The sequence below is a fragment of the Hypanus sabinus genome, chromosome 6 (genome assembly GCF_030144855.1).
Source record: "Hypanus sabinus isolate sHypSab1 chromosome 6, sHypSab1.hap1, whole genome shotgun sequence".
Classification (NCBI taxonomy): Eukaryota; Metazoa; Chordata; class Chondrichthyes; order Myliobatiformes; family Dasyatidae; genus Hypanus; species Hypanus sabinus.
Window position 1 is genome coordinate 76,721,769 of NC_082711.1, and position 24,139 is coordinate 76,745,907.

General features: G+C 39.5%; 1 protein-coding gene and 1 long non-coding RNA gene across 9 annotated transcripts in view; one reads left to right on the forward strand and one right to left on the reverse strand.

Annotated features, from left to right (window-relative positions):
- LOC132395595 (tensin-3-like) overlaps nt 1-24,139 on the reverse strand; it is a 320,946-nt gene that overhangs the window by 54,420 nt on the left and 242,387 nt on the right. For all 8 annotated transcript variants that reach the window (XM_059972423.1, XM_059972424.1, XM_059972427.1 and 5 more), the window contains one exon: nt 949-1,115. In XM_059972423.1, coding sequence (XP_059828406.1) covers nt 949-1,115 — 167 coding nt within the window. The remainder of the gene's footprint in view (nt 1-948; nt 1,116-24,139) is intronic.
- LOC132395603 (uncharacterized) lies at nt 7,581-17,623 on the forward strand. Its single transcript, XR_009512692.1, has 3 exons — nt 7,581-7,812; nt 12,664-13,101; nt 17,591-17,623. It is a non-coding gene; the product is annotated as an uncharacterized LOC132395603 (long non-coding RNA).

The window sequence follows — 24,139 nt, forward strand, 5'->3', positions numbered from 1 at the left end:
GTAACCCTATAGAGCACCCAACATGTGTGTCCATGCTGAATACAGTAACTCAAACTCTGGGAGGGAGTTGATTTGTGGATAAGAAATCTAGAAGAGCACATTTGCCTTCTTCCACTAAATCTAATTACAAGGCCCAGTTTACAGTCTTGCTTTCTGTCTCCTGGTCACAGTCACCTTGCAGTGAGGAAGGTAAGAGAGATCAGGGTCCACTGCAGAAGAAATGGAATTGGGATAAATGATTAGCCAGTGGACTCAAGGAGCACCAAGACCTATTGCTTCCACTGCAAGTCAGTTTCAGGAGTTTTCTATTTTATATATTGGCCCCAGGAACCAGAGCAATGAATAGAGCAATATAAAACTAGTTTATGCTCTTGTACAAAACAACAGATTTCAGACTAGAGCAGTTTAAAGGAAAAAAGAATGTAGATGAGCATTTTTTTCTGTAAACTGAAACAATTTCTGCAGAGTGAAAGAGACTAGCTAGTTCATTTGTAAATGTTGGGGCATTTACTGGGTCCTCAATGCAATTTCTGCATGGACTGTACTCTGCAAAAAAAACAAAATAACCTTTGGCTTAAATTGGGGACTTAATGTGCTGAACATTAGAGGCCTGAAGGAAATGGCTTTATTGAATATCTCCTATCACAAGACTTATCCCTCCCCAAAATCCACCATGATTACATAGCTTGTAAAAATCAGGAATAAAAACAAACCACGTGAAACAGAAAATGGAAGTAATCTTATCAACACAATCTAAGAAAATTAAGGTATAGGTTTCAAAGCAGTAGGAAACAATTAACTGTACATTTTCTATTTATAGTTTAACTCTTATACAGAATAATGTAGTCTAATAAGCTCAAAATGGCCACTAATCACAATGACAAGACAAAAGATTTGAATGGAGTTATGTGAAACATTTCCACACATTGCATTTATTGTTTCACCTACCTCTCCTGGCTCTGCTGTTGTGAATGCTCCATTGGAGTGGGAAGGGTCAGAGGATTTGTTCCAACCACTCTGGTCATATGGCAGATTAGCATCTCCTTGTTCATATTGTCCTACACCCAGCTTCCTGGTCCTCCCTAATGTTAGGTGATTTCTGTCTGTTTGTGGACCTGCGATTGGAAAAAACAAGACATTAATTTAAAACAACACCCTCCAAAATCATAATGTTATTAACCTGAAATATTAAGTACTTTTATTTCACACAAATCCTACTTGACCTGATCAGTGCTTCCACCAATCTAGTTTATTTGCTTTCAAAATCTGAATGGACTGAAAATATGTTATATCCATAATCTGTAGTTATCTATGCAATTGCTATTAATTATACATTGATAGCTTGAGATCCTCTCAAAAGTTGGAAGCACATTTGCAACATCTAAGGCATTTGATCAAGCAAACAACTGAATAACCTTTTCTCTTGCACTGTTGAATACAGAGTGGCTGATATTAAAGATGAAGCTTTTCACATCTCAAACAAGAGACAATCTGCAGGTGCGGGAAACCCAAACAACACACACAAAATGCTGGAGGAACTCAGCAGGACAGGCAGCATCTATGGGAAAAAAGTACAGTCAAAGTTTTGGGTTTAAACCCTTTGGCAGGACTGTCCAGCATTTTGGGTGTGTTGCTTAGCCTTTCACATCTCTTGTTTTTTTTTAAAACACACATTGATGAAAGATCCAACAAAAGTTTACAGACCATCCAGTAGCATTGTATCACTATTTTCCTTCCTGATTCGTTCACACATTTTAACTCATTATAATTATGATGACCCATCTGCCTTCTCATCAAGTTTTTAATTTGGCAGAGTGTCATCATTGCAATTGCATTAATGACTGGCTACAAAATTGACCCTGTCAGTCAACTATTCATATCCAATATACCTCAGAGAGAGTTTTCAACAATGGTCCTACCCTGCAGGCATTTAACAATAAATGTGACGACGTAGCTTGCTGGTGCTATCAGTTACAGTCACACCAAAGATTCCCACTGACATTCCACCAGCAGTTTTGACAGATATACAGACTATAAAAACCAGTGGAATTCTCATTCACATGAGAAATCCTTTCTGCAGATGTACATTAATTATAAAAGACTGGCAGATTTGTCAATATCCTTTCAAAGGTAGAAGAGCCTCGTAATTTTTTTGTTTAAGTCTGTACCACAATTAAAGATGTGACATTTCAATAAAGCACAAAAAACCACGATGCCACAACTAATTAAAGGAGGCCAGAGATCTCCAGCTTGATGGGGAAACGTGGCGGAACCCCCGTACTACAAGGCTACATCCAAGCAAAAGAAATTCCCTTTATTTCAACTTGCACTATGAACAGGCAGAAATTGTGCTCTCGCAATTAATGTAGTTAATGTGTTACCGGGGAAAAAACATATGAGTAACCAATAATTGTTGAAATAGCCAACTCGTGTTGGGTACTTTTCCTTCTCAACAAAATTGGTATTTATATGGTGTCAGAGTTTAATCTCTTTCTGACTAACAATCTTTGCAGCAGAGTGTTTTTGGATCACTCATAATGGTTTGTTGTTATGACACAGATCAATTAAAGTATATATTTTACAGAAAAAGGCACTGGCAATTTTGAAAAAAGTGTGTGTGTGTGTGAGAGAGAGATTCAAATTGTTTTTTTAGGACTTTTAAAAATCATAGTGTGCATCATAGTGAGGTAGTTTCCATGGGAGAGTGTTTCTGATGCATTAACATTAATAAAATTCTAATGAGGCATTAAAGCAAACCAGGAATACTTGCCTTTAGAATTTAAATATAAAGCAAGTACCAAAAGTGTGCAGTGGGGGGAAAAGTAAGGCATGTATTAAACATTGAGGGGTTTGTCACTGTGTTACAGATTAAGGCCGAAAGTCTGAAAACGGCAGTGATAACCAAAGGTTTTCAAAGATCATGTTATTTGCTGACTTCTGTAGTTTGTGACAACAGAGCACTCCACATGGGCTCACCAACTGTACTGCCAAACAACTGGTTGCCCAGGAATCACTGTGGTAAAGTGTGGTAAGGAATGGATAGTGGACTGGGGCCACATGGCCTCGTAATCCAAGCACAACAAAATGCCCCTTCAATGGGTTGTAGGTTGATAGAAACAGTCTTAAAATTGCATTCTCATTCGCTCTTTGGGATATCCCAGGTCTGAAGCCCATGTTTATTTTACACAGAGGGCCTACCTTTATCTTCCAAGCAAAAATAGCTCTCTTTTAACCTACATCCCATCCATAGGTCCTTCCAGACTTTGTCAACCCTTCATGGCGGACAACATTTCGTGCAGCACACCTTAGAATTTTGCAGTTGTGATCATTGGAGGATCTGCCCTGAAATAAAGCTAAGAGCCCGTGATGCTGCTGTAACTAAGTCTTTCATTGCACCTGTGCATGCACGTACGTTTGCATATGATAATCAATTCAACATTAACTTAAATATCGATACAAGGAAAAAAAACAAAATCACAAACTCGATACAAAGACAACAGTGAATTAAATTATTTCATCCAGAACAGCTGCTGGGAAATCGTAAGAAGCTGGGATGGAAAAAAATGATCAGCTTCAAAATACTATTTAATATGACAGGGTTATTCCTGAAAAGAAAGCAGATTGCAGAAATGTAACTGAGAGTGACCTTTCACATTCTCTGTGCCATGCACTTAGAACTGGACGTATGGTTGAGGTCAAACCATAAAGGAGTCCTGCTTAGCTCAGTTCCACATGAACTGAATACAGCACATAAGATTTGTCTGAAATGATAATTGTTTAATTTAATTTAATTTAATTTAAGCCAGGGCTGTGAATATTTATACCAAAGCAAAGCATTACCATTGATGCCTGCTAAACCAGATCCCAAACTGGACCAGCGCTTTGACAATTTTGTTTGAGACTTCTGAATTGGGGCGATAGTCACTCAACTACTTTTGCCCTTTCTGAAAGCTAGTCCAAAGCCATTGCTCACTTAGAATAGACACATACAGTACACAGTTATGGTTGTACTGCTAGCTTGTTATTCATTAATTGATAAGGCGAATTTAAAGTCTGTACAAGAAGAAAAGCAGAAAATCATAAACACAGGAGATGCTGGAAGTCCAAAGCAACACATACAAAATGCTGGAAGCAATCAGCAGGTCAGGCAGCATCTCCCGGTGGAGCCAAGAGATAAACGTGTGTACTTAGTTTTTACTTTAGTGAGCTGTGCACGAATAACATATGTCATTCACATACTTTAACATATAACCCGTAATTAATTATTTAAACAACAAGAATGCTTCATCGAACAATAAATGTACAATATTTCTCAAATAAAACTATAATATTAAATACACAATGGTTGTGTCCATGATGGAGATGACTGAATCTACAGCTCTCTGCAACACACACAAAATGCTGAAGAAACTCAGCAGGGCAGGCAAAATCTAAAAAAATGAGTAAATAGTTGATGTTTTGGGCTGAAACCCTTCTTTGGGACTGGAAAGGAAAACCTCAGTTGGGGGGGGGGAAGGGAAGCTGGATAGCTAGAAGGTGATAGATAAAGTCAGGAGGGTAGGAAAAGTAAAGGGCCAGAGAGAAAGGAATCTGATAGGAGAGAAAAAGTGGAGCATAGGAGAAAGGAAAGTAGGACAGGACCCAGGGGGAGGTGACAGGGAGGTGAGAAGTGTGGAGAAAAGAAGAGAGGAGGAGGAGGGATTTTTTTTTAACCAGAAGGAGAAATTGATATTCATGCCTTCAGGTTTGAGGCCACCCAGAAGTTGCTCCTCCACCTTGGGGGTGGCCTCATCATGAATGGGAATCAGAATTAAAATGTTGGGATAATGGGAAGTTCTACTTCTGGCAGATGGAGCAGGGGTCTTGGACGAAGTGCCCCCCCCCCCCCCCCCGATTTACGATGGATCTCACCAATGCAGAGGAGGCTGCATCAGGAGCACCTTGCACAATAGATGGCCTCAGCATGTTCGCAGGGAGTCTGTTTTCCTTGAGGTTTTGAGGTTTATGGAAAGCTGGGATTATGTAACCATTTAAAGGTGCTAGAAAAAAACCCACTGCTGAATCGAAATCTAAATTCTATTCCAGCAAAAGAAGCAGAAGAAACATTGAAATGCAAAGCGGTTATGTTCCAGGAGAGGTGCTGAAGATAACGTCAATGCAAGTGAGTCTGACGTGCGTAGAGAGGTAATCTGATCTGGCCATGGTTTCTAAAGGCTATGATTAAAATAATGTAATAGAACAGGGCCTAAAATACAAATAAAATTAAACAGTAACATTTTTATTAGTGAGTGAGGAATGGCTGATGCATCCAAAAAATAAATACTGCAGTTCCACAGACATCACTGTATGTCTGAGATTTCTGAACCAGTACATTTAAGTGTTTGGAAAAGGTGACTATCAGATAGTGTGAATGATTAACCTATATACACAACATTAACAAAAAGACATCCAGATATCAGCTGTAGAAAACAACAAATTCACTTAATCAAGGCCAAGTAAGCAGTCTATTTTGGAAAGAGTAGCACTTGTGACACAAAATATCGCAGCCAATGTGTGCACAGGGAAAAATAAATGGCCAGACAATTTGGATTTTGCAATATTGAGACATAAATATTGACCACAATGTGAGACCTAACTCCTCTACTCACCGTCAAAATCATACTAAAATATTGCTATTTATTTTTTGATATACAGATACAGAGATACAGCATGGAACAGGCCCAATGAGCCACACCACCTACTTAACAGAAGCATAATCAAATGACAACTTACAATAGAATTGAATTGAATGATCTTTATTGTCATTATACATAGGTACAATGAAACTCTCGCTTCTTCTCAGGCAATCAAACAAAGCAAAAGATAAAAACAAGATAGAAAACTAGTATTAAATAGATAAGTAGCAGAAAATAAGTTGCAGCAGTACCAGAATATCACAGTAATGCACCAAGTGCCGTTAGTGCAAGTATTTGAGTCCTTGTGTGTGCTCACAGTTTCAGTCATTGTTCTGTGGGAGTGGTGCGATGGAGGCCACAGCTCTGGGGTAGAAGCTGTTCCTCAGTCTGTTTGTTCTGGCTTTTAGTGCCCTGAACCTTTTGCTGGACGGCAGCGGGTCAAACAGGGAGTGGCCGGGGTGTGTGGTGTCTCTGGTTATGCTGATTGCTTTCCTCCTGAGTCTGCTGGAATAGATGATGTCCAGTCCTGGGAGCTCCAACCCAACAATTCGCTGGGCCGCCTTCACCACACGATGCAGGTCTTGTCGCTCAGCAGCTGTGCAGCTGGCACACCACACTGTGGCACTGTTGGTCAGGATGGTTTCACCTGTGCTTCTGTGCCTTTTTTACAAGCAGCGAGGTGTTGATGGTCCATGTCAGCTGTTTTGACAACATAACTGCAAGGAACATTAGGTTTTACACAATTTTCACTACCTCTCCATGTATATGGAGGGAGGTGTGTACTCTGTCCTTTGATCTCCTGAAGTCAATGATCATATCTTTTGTTTAACAAGTGTTAAGGACCATGTTGTTGTCCTTACATCTCTCCGTCAGATGATCCACCTTGAGGCTTGTAGGCTGTTTCATCCTCATCCGAGATCAGGCCAATCACTGCGGTATCATCCGCAAATTTAATTATGGAGTGGAGGTGAAGATGGGGGTGCAGTCATGTGTGAAGAGTGGGTAGAGCATAGGACTCAGCACACAGCCCTGCGGGGTGCCTGTTTACAATGAGTGTGGTGGAGGTGTGCTTACCAACTCTGACTTGCTGTGGTCGGTCTGTGAGAAAGTCCATGATCCATGAGCACAGGGAGGAACCAAGGCCAAGAGTGTTCAGTTTGCTGAGCAGTTTATGGGGGAATGACTGTGTTAAATGCAGAACTGAAGTCCACAAATAACATCCTCACATAAGTGTTCAATAACCTACCAACCAGTTAATCAATTAACCTACCAACCAGTACATCTTTCAACTGCGGGGGAGACTGGAACACGTGGAGGAAACCCACACGATTCACAAACTCCCTACAGACAGTGCTGGAACTCAGCTTCCAACTCCAAAACACCCCAAGCTGAAATAACATTGCACTAACCACTGTGGCACCATACATATCCTTGAAATCCGCCGTCTCATTTTAACATGCCTCATGCTAAATCTGAAAGGCATATACAAGCATGCATTAATCCCACAGTACCACACCAGAACATCAAATTATATTCTTCTGCTCCAGTCCCTGGAATGGGACTTGAATCACAAATATCTAGATCAAAGCTGAGAGTCACTGATGCCAAGCTAACAAAGAAAAAGGAATTATTTTTTATCCTCTGTGCCACAGCATTGGTTGCATTAACTACGTCGACTTTGCTCTCTGTTGGTGGAGATACAGAAAAGAATCCATGAAAAATCTAGTCTATTAATTAAAAGCTCATATTTGTAATAGATTAGTTATTATTTAAAATACAATAATTTGTACTGAATCCTGTGCTCATAACTATAAAGGACAAAGATAGACTTTGCAAGCAAAATCTTACTCCAATTTATATCATCCAATTATTCAGAATTGAGTACAAGTCAAACAATATCAGGGTTTAGTCACAGTTTGTCATCACTTACTGTTAATAATATTTATGGTGTTAAGTTGCAATTAGCTTGGATTGTGAAATAATAATTAACTCAGCAGGATCTTGCATGACTGACACAAACATCAATAAATGGAACAAATAGCACAGTAAAGTCAGAAGCCACCAGAATCCCATCTCCACCATTAACCCCAATCACTGTGTAATCAACCAACAAATGGGTGAAAATATTCATCATCACGTACGTACATTTGGATTTCTCTCTCTGAATATTTTGAGAGAGAAAAATTGTCTTTGTGCTGCATATATTCTGCAAGCCATGGTACAACAAACAGTCTTTTCTCAAATAAGTCAAATGTTGATTTCTGGATTAAGATGGTACTGGTAAAGCACAGTGAAGACTTGCTGGCAGCAAACAAAACTATTAATTACTTTATTACCCACACTTTTTCTTGAAAATGATCACTACAATCAATAACCTGTAACTCGTCTTTGGGAGTTGAGCTTTTGTGGTGTGAACTGAAGTTTTGAAGGTACAGGATTATCGCAAGGTGGCGCGTCCGGTCTGAATAGAGGCTGTAGGGACTCAGAACTGAGAGCAGCAAATGAGTCAGGTTAGCTACAGCAGGAGCAGTCTTGAAGGTGATTTGAAGGTACAGGATTATCGCAAGGTGGCGCGTCCGGTCTGAATAGAGGCTGTAGGGACTCAGAACTGAGAGCAGCGAATGAGTCAGGTTAGCTACAGCAGGAGCAGTCTTGAAGGTGATTTGAAGGTACAGGACTAGGGTGAGGCAATAGGGCCGGAGCTCAAGAATGTATGAAAGCTGCAAGGCCCAGGTCTGAGAGCAAGGAACAATCCAAGATTTGGCCAATTTCAGCGCTGTACAAGATTGAAAAGGTTGGGGCCGAAGGACAGGGTCAGGCCAGTGTTCGGAATCCTACTCTGCGATGTTTACTCATCTTTGCACTGAACTGAGGCTGCGGCCTGCAACTATTAAGCTCCTGGGTCAGCCGCAGTGATGACTGGCTTTGTGGCTATGAACTTTTGTGAATTTCAGTTCTGAATATTATTTGCTTAGTTTTACTGTTTGCACAATTTGTTTTGTTTTCTGCACATTGGGTATTTGACAGTCTTTTTTTTAATGGGTTCTATTGGATTTCTTTGGTGGCTGCCTGTAAAGAGACAAATCTCAAGTTTGTATAAGGAATACATACTTCGATAATAAAAGCACTTTTGAACTTTTGATATTTCATAAAATTTTTGACCCAAGTTGTCTATGCGGTGTCTCTGCTCCAGCAGCCTCTTTTTACCTTAAATTTATTTCTCCCCAATGATCTTGCTTTCTTTTTGTTGCGTACTTTCCTGACATCCCCTTTAATGGATCTATGTGATTGATGGTAGCAATGTTCACAATTTTTGGCATCCCTTAGGTAAACGAGTTAAATGTCGCAGTGGGTTTATGAGTGACTATCGTCTATTGATATTCACAGTTTTTACAGCCCAAACTTGTTAGTTGTTAATGCTGATCAATTTAATTAAGTGAATTCTGAAGCTGGAAATATGCAAGGTAAAGAACATTAAATATGCAACACCAATTAAAATAGTCATTATGCTCTGAGAATAGTTGGGAAATTTCCCAGGCAAGAAGTACATCTTAATGTAGACAAATGTAAACAGTGTCTGTCAATGTAGCATATACTCAGCCGGTCTAGATGGTATCCTCAAATCCTGGTATGGATTCAACACAGCCAAGCAACCAAACAAAAACCTCACTGCGATTTCTCTGGGCCTCCTGCGGAAATTATATATGGAATTGATGCAACCATAACTGGAACAAAAACACAGTGAAGCAAAGATGTACTAGACTAGTTCCAGCAATGGCAGATTTACCACATAACATAGAATTCCCTGCAATTAAGAAAACTGAAAATTAGACAATTCTTAGAGGACTTGACAGGCTAGATGTGGGGAGAGTATTTCTGCAGGCTGATGCTCTGTGTCCAGGTATTACTGTCTCAGGATAAACCACTGGCTGTTCAGGACTGAGATGGGGAATTTCTTTACTCTGGAGCAGTGCTTCCCAAAGCGTGTGATATTGTGTCGTCCCCCCTCCCCCCCCCCCCCCCCCCCCCCACAAGGCCAGGGCAGTGTGAATTAATGAGGGGATGCTAAAGATAAAGGAAGCAGTGGGGTGGGCAACTGACAGAACACAGGCTTAATTTAAGAAATGAATAACTTATAAGCATTTGATTCTCAGTGCCTCATAATTAGTTACAATGATCACACGATCACTTCATCTCTTGCTAACCCACCATTCTCTGAGACTTTGCTCAAAGCACATTATAGTTGTCAAAAAATAATGTGACACTCACGTATATGGCATATCATGATAAATCTGGACTGAAGAATGTGTCATTTCCAGGCCTTGTTGCCATTCACTACTGTAACAGCGTTAGCTAGTATGAATCCATACTCTAATCACACAGTGAACACAGTGTGTTCAGTGAGATACAGTTCACAATCTGCCCTTTCAAATGGTCTTGTCTGCATTTGAAGAGACTACACTCTTGATGAAGCAAACAAGAACTCAGCTTGTTTTCACTTTGTGAAAATTTTCAGAAATGGAAAACTCTTCAAAAACGTTTGCCAGTACTTCACAAAAAAAGTGATAGTTTGTGTGCTTCATACAATATTTCGTTGCTCATTCTTAAGTCTGGAAAGATCCATAAAAATGGAGAAGCTGATGCTGTTTGGGAGGATTTGAGTATGGTTTTGCACTAGTCACTAGACCAAATAATTAAAGTGATTCTGCTCTATTCAAAGACACTTAGGACAACAGAATTTTCTCCACAGTTGGATAAGGCAACTTTGCCAGGCAGCAAACCTTTGCTCCTTAGTTATGTTTGTTTTATAGAAGATGAAAGCATGGTTCAAGATGTATTATTTGCAAGGGGACTAGAAACAGTTATGAAGGGGGGAGCCGATATTTCGGGTCGTTCACCAATTCAAAAAGGACATTCCACTCACCAACATTCTTGCTAGTGCAACACCTTCAATGACAGACCACTATCATGGGTTATTACTTTCTGAAAAAAGCTGATCCTATCATATTTACCCATTCACTGTGTAATTCACAGACAGCATCCTGTCACAAAATAAACTAAATGATCAGCTGCACAAATCATTAAACACTGTTAACACAGCAAAATAAAATCAAGCCCATGCTCTCAATTCACGACTATTTTGAGAGTTTTGTATTGAGAAAGATGAAGAGATTGAATGCTTGATGTTGCACAGAGAAGTCAGTAACTCTCGAAAGGAAATTGCCTGAGATGTTTTTATGTGCTTTTTGATACTGAGATAAATTCTTTGAAGACTTGAATGCTTTATTCAGAAATCAACACAAGAATATTAGACAGGAAAGGGCTTATTTGTCAGAATTATTGACAAATTTTAATGAAATCACTCTTTAATTGCAAGGCAATTATGTAAATTTTATCAGTCAAAACAGTCGTCTCTACACTTATGCCAAAGTAACCCTATTTAAATGCAACATTGGCTGTCGTAACCCTTTCAAATTTCTGAGCCCATGTGTTGGAAGGGAAAGAAAGAATACCAGATGATGATTTTCAAGTATACTGTGCCCACCTGGGTGAGCTGCATAAAGACATGTCAGAGAGATTTCAGGATCTTTTCTCAATTCAAATTCCAGATTAGGTAATAAATCCATTCCTGTACACTTGTAATGAGAAATTTAACAGAAAAGATGGAAGAAGAACTGATCTCACTACAAAAGAACTTTGAGCTGAAGTTGTGATTCAATAAATTATATCAAGACTTTTGGTCGCAGAAACAAATCTCTGAAAGCTATCCTGCACTGTGGAAAAAGGTCAAGATGCTCTTAATTGCGTTTCAAACATTATATTATTTAGCAATGCGTAGTTTCAGTGCAGTCACCCAACTTCTTTCAGAGCAACAGAACAGACTGCAAATTTCTGAATGTGGGGACCTAAGACTGCTGAGTAACATGCAACTATTGTCTGATGCACCAAGCCCATCCATCTCATTGAAAGGTGAAAAAGCAATGAAGTAGTAAATAGTTGGGTTACTAATGTACGCTCTAAAATTATTAATGAAAATTGTGTTTACTGTAAGTAATTAATTTTATTCATAGCTTTAAATAGCATTGAATAATTTTTGAACTTATTTGTCACTGCTTTGAATTAGCAGTTTCTATTTTCTTTCACTGTGTATTGTAAATCAAAATTCTTTATTCTTCTTATGTAATGGGAAAGGCTGGTGCTGGGGACGTGGTCTGGGAGCCAAGAGGGTAGTAACGCAGAAAAGTTTAGGAACCACTGCTCTGGAGCTTCGTGAATGTTTAGAATTTTCAATCCTGGAGTGGTGTCACTGAGCTGAGTTCATTCAAAAAGTATTATTATATCCCAAATTTTAAGAAACGTCAATGGATATGAATGTGGTGCTTTAAAGTGGATCTGACAGAGATCAACAATAATCTTTGAACTAAATGTTGCAACATACTCAATCAGCCTGAGAACTTTCTCCTGCTCTCTTTTCTTATGTTCTGATATTTCAGCTGATGTCAGACAGAACAACAATAACCACATCCAGATTTTAACAGATGATTTTGAGATTTCCGCCATAACTACTAATCGCGGATCTAATACTATAAACCATTGTATACAATCTATATAACTCCTTACAAATGTACTGAGCAAATAGTAAGGATGATGATTAGTGCATTACATACAGTATATGACCATGTACACTTAATCCTGCAGCCACAGAAAGCCTTTTCCTTATCATACTTTCACAGGAATTGTTCAACAGAAAAGCAACACAAATCACACCATATGCCAGTGATATGAAACCTGATTTTGCTCTACCTATCATACCTTCACTGTATTACTTGGACCATCTAAAATTAGAGAACATTTACCCTGAGTGCAAAATTTCTATTGAGGTGATTCATTTTTGACTCAATAGTTTTCAATATAATTCAACTGAAACTTTAACTGTTTCTCTTACTATATAACTTTGAGTATGCTGATTTGTCTCCCTTCTCTCCAGTTCAGCAAGAGAAGGACGTTTGGCAGCAGCCATATAGAAGGAAACAGACATTTAAACTACAGGGCATAATCAAAAGCAACATCACTTGTTTCCTGTTAAAGGGAGAGGACATTATAAATACAAAGGTTAACCTGACAAGTATGGTCCAGTAGAGCATTCTGCATTTCATCAAACATCAAGACAAAGTGCTACGTGGGCCACTGGTGCAACAGGTTGAGTGATTAACACCCCAGCTGGACTACCTGATGATCAACCGCTCTCAATTGCTTGGGCAAATTTGGCTAAATGGAGGACAGGCACCCGTGGGCTTCAGTGAGCGAAGTTCAACTCGCCAGGTGCTGCTGGACAGTCCAATCCATCTATTTTTAATATTCAGTCCAAATGCTTCAAGTTGTTAACGAGGGAAGAGTGATGAAGAACACACATGGAAAGAGAATGGTAGTGTACTTCTTTTGAAAGCAGCTTTAGGAAACAGTAACGATCATCAATTATTTTTGCATTAACAGTATTACTTTCTATTACAAATTAAAACCTTTTCAATAAAATTGAAATCTATATCATATTTTTATCTTTGGAATTTCATGAGAATCACAGAGCACAAATACAGGGCCTCTTGCCACCATTTCCTTGCCGACAATCAACACAAATCCCATTTACCAGAGCTCTATTGCCGTGGTGACTGAAGAGCTTATCTACAGCAACACAGACAAGATGCTGGAGGAACTCAGCAGGTCAGGCAGATCTAATGAGATTGCTAAACAGTCGATGTTTCGAGACGTGGCCCCTCATTAGGACTGGAAAAGATGGTGGAAGATAACAGAATAAGAGGCAGCGGGGCGGGGAGGAAGACGAGCTAGAAGGTGATAGGTGAAGCCTGCTGGCTATGGGGGTGGGAGTGGGGGGGATAAAGTAAGAAGCTGGGATGTGATAGGTGAGAAAGGTAAAGGGCTTGAGACGAAGGATCAATGGGAGAAAGGGAAGGAAGAAAGACAGAGGGAGAGGCAGGTGAGAAGAACAGATAAGAGGCCAAAGCAGAAAATTGAAGAAGAGTGAAGGGAGAGGGGAAAAATTACCAGATATTGGAGAAATTAACATTCAAGCCGTCAGGTTGGAGGCTATCTAGATGGGATATGAGGCATTGCTCCTCCAACCTTAGAGTGGCCTTATCGCGGCTGAAGAGGAGGCCACGGACTGATATGTCAGAACAGGAATGGGAATCAGAGTTAAAATTATTGCCCACTGGTAAGTTCCACTTGTGGTGGATAGAGCAGTAGTGCTTGATCAAGCGGAGACCCAATTTACGATGTGTCTCCCCAATGTAGAGGAAGCTGCATTGAGAGCACCGTTCACAGGAGATGATATTGTGTGAACATCTGCTTCCACCACCCACTCATGCAGTGTATTCCAGATTCCCACCATCTTCTGAATAATTCATCCCCAGACCACCTTCAAACACCTTACCCTCATCCTAAACCAACGCCCTCTAATTATAGAGGCCTCTTATCAGGAAAGATATCTTAATATCTTCCCTATCTAAGTCACTCATAATTTTGTATATTTCCATCAGGTCCTCGCTCAACCCCTCCAAGGAAAACAACCCCAGTTTCCCCTGATAGTTGAAACACTCCATCCCTTGTAATATCCTGGCGAATCTCATTTCCACCCTCTCCAAAGTATCAGATTTTTCCTATAATCCGATGATCAAAACTATGCACTGTGCCCTGACCACTTCTTAACTTACAGAAATGGCAGAATGTTCATTGCAACACTGAACAATATAAATCGGCCTAGAAATTTGATTATGAACAAAAAGTGCACATTCATTGCAAGTCAGAAGAGTACTGTATCATCCATCATATTTAAACAGGCAACAGGATCCTGTTCCTAAAAAAGGCACCAGTACCTTTGTATTTGCAAAAATAGTCACTACACATTTTTATAGCTCCTTCTGCAGTGTTGAGTTCCCTTGAGATAACCAGCAGCACAACAGAAAATCACTACATCTACGTAGTCCCTCAAAAAATTATGAAAGGGAGTTCTGCAACCCATTCATTGCCTGAACGTTTATCTATGTGAAGGCACAATAAGTTTAACCTTTGCTCGCCACCCTACATCAATAACATATGATTGATGTCACAATCCTCATTGAAATCACATTGCTCCCAGCCAATCTACTACCCTGATCATGACCAACCATCTTCAATTTCAGCCACCAATGTACCCTGCCCGATGCCCTAATCTTGTCCTCCATTTTTCTGGTTCCCTTTTTCAAGATACCCATAAAAGCTACAAAGGGAATGGCCTTTGTGGTAACAGCAAGCTGATGTTTGTGTAGCCCTTAACCAATATTACATCTGACTAGGCTTTTCCTTCCAACTGTGTTCATGACTCACACTTGCATTATGATTCACCCCATGAATTTCTAAACTGGTAAAAACATCTCAAAGTCCAAAAAATTTTTATGGCATCTACAGTATAGACTTCCAATCACTTAAGATGCTTGTCAACATCAGATTGCAAATAATATTGTTGTTAAATATTTACAAGTTGAACATGCTTACATTATTATCACTAATGGTCTCTTTACGTGCCTTATGCATTGTTATATTTATCTTCTGAATCCCAGTTCTGACACAAGCCAGTGAGAATCGGAAAAAATGATAATCAGCTTCATTTATCTGGAGGGAAAGGTTTAAGTAAACTGTATTTGTCTCATAATTACAACGGCAGCATTCACAAAATGTAGCAACATTTAAAATAACAAGAGATGGAATTTGGGCCAAACGAGAAAATATTGATGCATTTCTCTTTTGATGTAAAACAAGGGATCCCAATCTTTTTTTATGCCATGGTCCAACACCCTTAGGGAAGGGGTCCATAGACCACAGGCTGGGAACCCTTGATCTAAAGTAACTGTAACTGTGATTACGTGACACATATAACTTCAATAATTGGCAAGGAGGATGTTGGTGGCTTGGTAAAGAATGTTGATTGGGCTGCAAGGACCTGTGGTGGCTTAGAGCACTGAGATTCCAGTAATGCTGTGGAATCAGTGCAGGAGTTAGTAATACAGGATGATGATGGAAAACTGGCTCCTTCTGACTTTACTTGTATGGTTATATGCTCATGGGCATCTTTCAGAATGTGTTTCCACATGTTTTCCAACATATTTTGCATCCTCTTCCATTTACCATAGAAAATGAACTGACTGTGATATTTTAGTTAATTTCTTCTAGAAATAGGTAAATCTCTTTTGCACACGATATTAACCTAGACATGGCTGGGGTAGTGGTGCAGCTAGTAAAGCTCCTGCAATTTGGGTTCAAGTCAACCACCAGTGCTGCCAATGCTGAGCTTCCTCCTAAATCCCAACAACCAGTGAGTTCTTAGTTTAACTGGCACAACACACTAAAAATGCTGGATAAACTTGGCAGGTCAGGCAGCAACTATGGAAATGAATATATAGTCAAGGTTTCAGACCGAGTCTCCTCTTTAGGACTGGAAAGGGGAAGACTACAGAATTAAAAATGCAGAGGGAAGGGGAATGAGCACTCACTACATTAGAAGATGATAGGTGAAGCCAAGTGGGTGGGAAATGCAAAGTGCTGGAGAAGAAGGAATCTGATAGGAGAGGAGAGTGGATCACAGGAGTAAGGGCAAGAAGAGGGGCATCAGCAAGAGGTGATAGGCAGGTGACAAGAAGAGGTACGAGGCGAGAGTAGAGAATAGAAGAAAGAAGTGGGGAGAGAATTTTTTACTGGAAGGAGAAATTGATGTTCGTACCATCAAATTGGAGGCTACCCAGATGGAATATGAGGTATTCCTCCTCCATCTTGAGAGTGACCTCATCTTGGAAAAAGAAGAGGACTACGAACCAACATGATGGAACCAACAAGGGGAAGTTCCACTCTTGGCAACTGAAGCCGAAATGCTCGACAAGGTAGTCCCCCAATTTGGTTTGGGTTTTTTTTTGTCAGTGTAGAGGAGGCCATTTTGGGAGCATTGGATACAGTAGATGACCTCAACAGATTCACAGGTGAAGTGTTGCCTCACCTGGAAAGGCGAGTTGAAACCCTGAATGGATGTAATTGTGGAGATAAATGGGCAATTTAAGCATTTCAATCACTTGAAAGGATATGTACCAGGTGGGAGATGAGTGGGGAGAGAAAACTGGACAGGAGCAACACAGTGAGTGTGATCCCTGTGGAGATCCGAGGCTGGAGGGGGAAAGAGGTAAAGATGTGTCAGATGGTAGGATCCTATTGAGGATGGCAGAAGTTGTGGAGGATGATGTGTTGAAGGCGGAGGCTCATGGAGTGGTAGGTGAGGGCAAGAGGAACTCCATCACTATCAGGGCAGCAGGAAGATGGGGTGACCGTAGCTATCTGGGAAGTGGCCACACTACAACAGCAGCCTTTTTGTCTGCGGGTCTGATGCTCAGTTTGGGATTGGTGTGGAGAGAATGGAAGGCAGTGTGCTCAGAGGGGGTAAGAATCGAGGAGGAGTGAGGAGTCTTGCAGTTCAGCCCGTTGATGTCTCATTGGCAATTAAAGATGGAAAGATCTCTGAACTCCTAGCGTCTGCAAAAGTTCTTGTTTCTAGCTTAATTGGTCATTGTAAATTGCCCCTTGTGTGCAGCTGAATGGTATAATCTGTGGTGAGTTGATGGGAACACCAAGAGAATAAAACAAGATCAATGGAAAATTCTGTTTGATGCTGGTGTGGACTGAGCAGTCCAAAAGGCCAGGTTCCATGTTGTATAGCTCAATGAACCCTGAATATGTTAGTTATACAGCTTTCTGCAGTTTACTGACCTACTGTTAGTTGCCTTTAATTTTAACCTTTACAGCAATATTCAGTTGTTTTGAATTCTAGAGTCTCTGATGCTCTCCTGACCACCACTAAACCCATCTTTCATTTTTTCCAGTCCAGTTTTACAAGGTACTTGGAAGAACCACCCAAGGGCATGCCCATCAGGTGACTGATTTTGGCAGATGAAATTTTAGTAACACGTCATAGTCTGTGCATGCTCACCTCAATGTATTGCTGAAGTGTTAATTTAGATCTTTATTAGCAATTGAGGTTTTAAAGTAAAACATTACTCACTTATGCCCTGACACAACAGAATAACAATAGAGTACTGTTTTTAATCAGAGACATGACATTCTGGACAAAATGTGAGTTCTATCCAATCAGGTTTGGTGATGATTAACATTATTCAAAGAAAAATAATAGAATGCAGCAGAACTCTGATGAACCAACTTTGGTGGTCCCAGATTCCAGATTTTCTAGACCAGTTGATATTATCCCAAATAATACATCACAGTTTTAATTCAACTTTTAAAAAAGCAATACACTGCAGTGTAACAAACTTTCCAATGATTCTGGGGTGTTTAAAGGGAGTATGAGAAATGAGGTCCTGGTGAGACAGGTAACAAACCACCAAGGATTTCTGAGCCATGGGAAAGTAAACTAACAATGTTTTTTGTTTTGAGGAACATTTATATTTGAACTATCACAATGCTGTTTAAAACCACATTTCAGAAGTACTTTATTGACTCTAAATCTGTTTATACCGACATTCAGGAGTACAGCCGGACAGGACAATTCCAAAATCATGTATCCTTTCATGGTTTCATTTGACAACTTATGTCTGCTTGCCTACTTAAGCTTTCCATTTGTTCATTCCTTACCTTCACTAAACTGAACAATATAAGGCTCGCTGACTATAATTACACCCGATACATAATACCAAGGCCTGATTGGATGTAACCTTTAAACTGCCTAATATAGCTTGAAATAAATGCAAGCACTTTCTGAGAACATTAATCACTCAATCAGTGGGACAAAAATAAACAGTGGATTACTTTGCACTCCAACCAAAGTTATTTTTTGACTGTAACATGGAAGAGAAAGGGGCAGGAATGATGACCTGTTCATGCCAGGTCTCCATGGCTTGGGCTCCAAAGACTTCCACATATCTGTCGCCTTTGTTGACATGCCAATCACAGATATTCGGACACAGGAAGCTCAAGAGAATACTGGATAATGTTGATTGTTCGGGTCTGCCATTGCAGCCTCCTTATTACTATTTCTTCTAAAAGCCCAAAACCTATGCAGGACTTTTTTTTATTGTAATTGCCTGACCTTGCCCTGCTTTTGTGAGCACATCTCTAACGAAGAGGAAGTTCTCAAATGGAACAGATCTGATGCTGAGCTTCGTATATACTCAAAACTGTACATAGTCAGATAAAGTGTCATTCTCATCATGATAGTCACTTTTTAAATTGTCTACATGTGTGCAAACATAACCTTAACTAACAGGTCCACCACAATAGATCCAATCACAGTCCACATTAGTGTCAAGCAAGACTGCATCATTGTCTCAACATTTTTATTATTGCCATAATTCACCTCACCATCAGAAAACCTTCCAATGCAGCAGAGCTAATCTACGGGACAAAGATGAGATTTTTCAACCTAGTTAATCTCCACTGTAGTGCCAATGTCACTTTGCTATCCGCTGGGATGTGCAGACACTTGTGTATGCATGGATTCTGAGGCTGATTCATTCACTTAAAAAATGAAAGGATAGAGGGCACAATTCGAAGCTACAAAACAAAAGGTCCTCTGTCAATCTACCCTACACAACTCTGCCTTCTGACAATAAAGGCCCAGGATACAATGTTGAAAATTGTGAACCACTTCCAACTCTGGTAGACTCTGCAGTCATTTCAGCAGCCACCTCAGAACCCACAGAAATGAAACAATGTCATTATCGATTCACAGAAAAACCACTGTCTAGTGGAAACATTCACATGATAAGGTGATCCGCTTAACCAAGCCTCAGGATCAATTTTCTTAACAAGATCACTTATTAATATTTAGTTGAAAAAAAAAGATGAAAAAAAACCTGCTGGCTAAAACAGAGAAGTGGATTTGTGGCATTTATTTAGTTTTGTTTCATTACGTGCATTTCTGGAGTGATTGTCAATTGCTGGTATGATTCCTTGGAGTTTTTGTAACACTCAGCTGCTACACCATTCAAGGTAATGGCAATGCGCCTTAAAATTAATATTGCTCTTCTAAGCAATCACTTTACTTTAAAACATGCTATTTAAATTTGAATTTCAAGTCAGATCTTGTACATTTAGGCAGATCTTGTACATCTCCCTAAAACAACATTACATTGCAATTCATTCTGCAAAACATGCTATACATTAATGTCACTTTACTGTACTCTAGCCTCAAAATGTACTCCACTGAAAATGGAAACAAAGAAAACCTACAGCACAATACAGGCCCTTCAGCCCACAATGCTGTGCCGAACATGTACTTACTTATAAATTACCTAAGGTTACCCATAGCCCTTTACTTTTCTAAGCTTCATGTACCCATCCAGGAGTCTCTTAAAAGACCCTATCGTATCCGCCTCCATCACTGTCGCTGGCAGCCCATTCCACGCACCGTCCACTCTCTGCATAAAAAACTCGCTCCTGACATCTCCTCTGTACCTACATCAAAGCACCTTAAAACTGTGCCCTTTCATTTTAGCCATAAAATCAGTAATGGATTTATTTCAATGGAATGAATTTTTGAGGATGCAAAATACAACTTTATCTTGTTATGATATTGCATGCCTGGTGTTGTGTTTCTAGGCGCGGACACTTGTTAGTTTGGAAAATCAGAATGAGTAAGTGTGCCTTCAAAACTTCATTGAATAGTCATTTAACACTCTTACCACCAGATGAAATACAAACTGTCTTCTAATACAAACAGTATGATTTCTGACATGATACATTCAATACAAAAAAAAATGCATCAAATTTGTTTTATGATTCTCCAAGTGAAACTAGCCACTCTGTGACATTGTCTGAAACTATATTTACTTCTGCACCAAGAATCACACTCATTTCATGCTGGTCACAGAGAACGATGTCATCCCAACTGTTTGTGATGGATGTCAACCTGTCTCCAAGACATAACAGACTCTTAATCTATTCTTCCAGCCTGACTCCATGTACGCCTACTCATTGCTTGATATCTTAAAAGTAAAACCTGTGCTAAGCCAAGTTGTAGTGGGAGTTCAAACCATCTTCCATTTTGTGACAATGTATGATAGCCAATAAATATATCAATTGCAGCACTAGCTACTCTTCCAAGTTAGAATAGGACTAAATGAGGTATTTTGTTTTTATTGGCTGCTTTCTTTTTTTAAATCTTTATGGACAATGAAATTAAAACTAGATTTTATTATGCTGAGAACAGGGTATCGAGAATAGGCGACCAGTTGCGCATGGAGTTCAGGAGGAGGCTGCAGGAGCAAGAAGCATTCCGGATTCAAACAAACATGGATGTGATGTTCAGGTGGAAATATACAGACAATGATATAAAAGAACTGCATTTCTTTGGTTAACTTAGAAGAATATTATGCTATTTATGTGGTAGCTATGCAGTTAAGACTTGTGAAAAAGTAAACCATCCTCATAGATAAGGTCACTGAGGAGAGCATCTGCCTCAGAAAAGGTTTATAATGTTCAAAGGGTTGAATGCAGTGGGAGTCCAAGGTGTCAGTACAGGGGGTAGGAGTACAGGCAACTACAGAGATGGCAGAGGTAGATTTGCAGCTCTGAGGTATGAAACAAAATAGCTTTTGAGAGGAAAAAGGGAGTGTTGGCAATGCTAAGTACTAATTGTCAATCTGGCCCAGAAGAAGTAGAGCCCCACAAGTCCAATCACAAAGTACATCTCCAGTGATTTCGACAAGAACTGTCTTGTTCCGATGTTCAAACACAGGTCAGGGAGATTAATAAGGCAGGAATGACTGAAGTCAAAAACAAAGCATAGACATGAACAAACAGGCAAACATACAAGCAGGTCAGAGCATATGAAGACAATGCCGAGAATACTTTTGGCTCATATTTATTTTCAGGGCAGCAAAACATGTATTTCACAATGCACCCAAGGATCAAAAATAATAAATAAAATTTTTCACTTTTGTTATACAGAGATTGGATATTTTCTGTCCCTCCAGCTACAGCTGAATTTTGATAAAGGGAAAACTTTATTTGCTATATTCTGCTGAAATTATTAAGCAACAGAAAGTGATTAGTGGCTCTAAGTGGAATATTGAAAACTGTATAGAATGGTATTGAAAATTTTAAACCAAAAATGATCATCCAATAAATGATTAATAAGGACTATAGATTTAGCTTGAAGAAATTACATATTCATAATTATAATGTTAATATCCCAATAATTTGACGATCCAAATTGTGAACTATTCTAGACTATGCTTATGAACATCTTGAAGTCTAGACTTCAGAAAAAAATCTCACAGTATGTCAAAAAATCCATATTGTTAAGGAAAAATCCTGGAAGAACTCAGTTAGTTAGGAGCAGCTGTGGAAAGAGAAACGAGTTAATGTTATGGGTCAGTGATCCTTCCTCAGACTGGGGAACAGTGGAGGGATTACAGTTTACAAAGCTGACTGATTAAATTCTTCCAGCCTTTCAAATTCCATCATTGACAGTTCTACTTATTTTTCCAGGTTGCTTTTAGAATTCAAGGGAGGCAGAGTAAGAGATTTTAGTGACAAATTCTTCATATTAAATGGATACTACACTTGAGACAGGCTGATTACATTTAGTTAGCAAAAGACAGTATGCAGTAAATTTAAAATAAGAATTAGTATTCCCTATGGCACACATATCAAAGTCTGGAATTAGATTCTTACATAATTTCAGTTTGAGGCTATAAGAGGCCACAATTTCTTGAAAAATATCGAATTATTTCAGATTCTAAATCAGACACATCAGACCTCTCCGTGTTCCTCATCTCTAGATCATCATCTATTGCACATCTCTGTGGGCAATATTTTAATGCAATTGTATTGTCCATGCATAAACATGTTTCATATTAATTAAAGAAGCAGCCAAACCTTCCATTAGGATTTTTTAGGGATTGCATTAATGTTCATAAAAATTCAGCCACATTAGGTTTCTCAGTTGACTGCAAACTGTAAAGTACTTTAAAATGTAATATACAGTATGTTAAAGTAAGCATTGCACCATGTGTTTAAGTGAACCTTCAGTTCTCCATTAGATGCTATAAATGTTATTGAATATTTCATTGTTGTTCTTCGGAGAAAACCTTCAATAAACCAATAAATTCATAAGTATCAGTTCAAAGCTTGAATTAAAAGACTACCTTAAGTTCCAATGATAAATCAAAACGTATGACTGGTTTACTAAATGGAGTATGGCTCATCGATCAGAAGACCCATTTGTGTAATGTGTTGCACGACCAATATTTCCTTGTTCCTTAATTAAATTTCTTATACACGAGGTTTTAGGGTTATACAAGAAGCAGGAGGGAGAACCCTCAAAAAGCATCTGGCCCAGACGGGGTACCTGGTCAAGTACTAAAGACCTGTGCTGATCAACTGGCTGGGGGTGTTCACTGAGATCTTTAACATTATGCTCCAGCAGTCTGAGGTACCCACCTGCTTCAAGCAGGCTTCGATTACACCGGTGCCTAAGAAGAACATAATGACCTGATGAAATGATTTGAGAGGTTGGTGTTGAAATATATCAACTCCTGCCTGAGAAATAACATGGATCTGCTCAATTTGCCTAGCAGAGCAACAGGTCCACAGCAGGACTCAACTTCACTCAACCTTGGAACACTTGGACAGCAAAGATGCATACGTCAGGATGTTCTTTACTGACTACAGTTTGGCATTCAATACCACCATCCACTCAAAACTAATCAATAAATTTCAAGACCTTGGTCTTAATAACTCTTTTTCAAATGGATCCTCGATTTTCTCACTTACAGACCTCAGGCAGTTCAGATTGGCAACAACATCTCCTCAACAATTTCCATCAGCACAGGTACACCACAAGGCTGTGTGCTTAGTCCACTCACTTTATACTTATGACCGTGCACCTAAGCATAGCTCCAAATCAACATACAGGAAGGAGATTGAAAATCTGGCTGAATGTTGCTACAAAATAGCCTCTCACTCAACATTAGCAAGACCAAGAAGCTGATTATCAACTTTGGAAGGAGGAAACCAGAGGTTGATGAGCCAATCCTCATCAGAGGATCAGACATGGAGAGGGTCAGCAACTTTAAATTCCTCAGTGTTATTATTTTGGAGGACTTCTTCTGGGCCCAGCATGCAAGTGCAATTACAGAGAAAGCACAGCAGTACCTCTACTTCCTTTTGAGTTTTCAAGGATTCAACATGATATCTAAAACTTTGACAAACTTCTATAGATGTGTAGTGGTGAGTATATTGATTAGCCACATCACAGCCTAGCATAGAAACACCAAAGCCCTTGAACAGAAAATCCTACAAAAGGTAATGGATGTGGCCCTGTAAGTCATGGGTAAAGCCCTCCCCATCACTGAGCCACCTGCACAAAAGTTGTCACAGGAAAGCAGCATCCATCATCAGGGACCCCCACC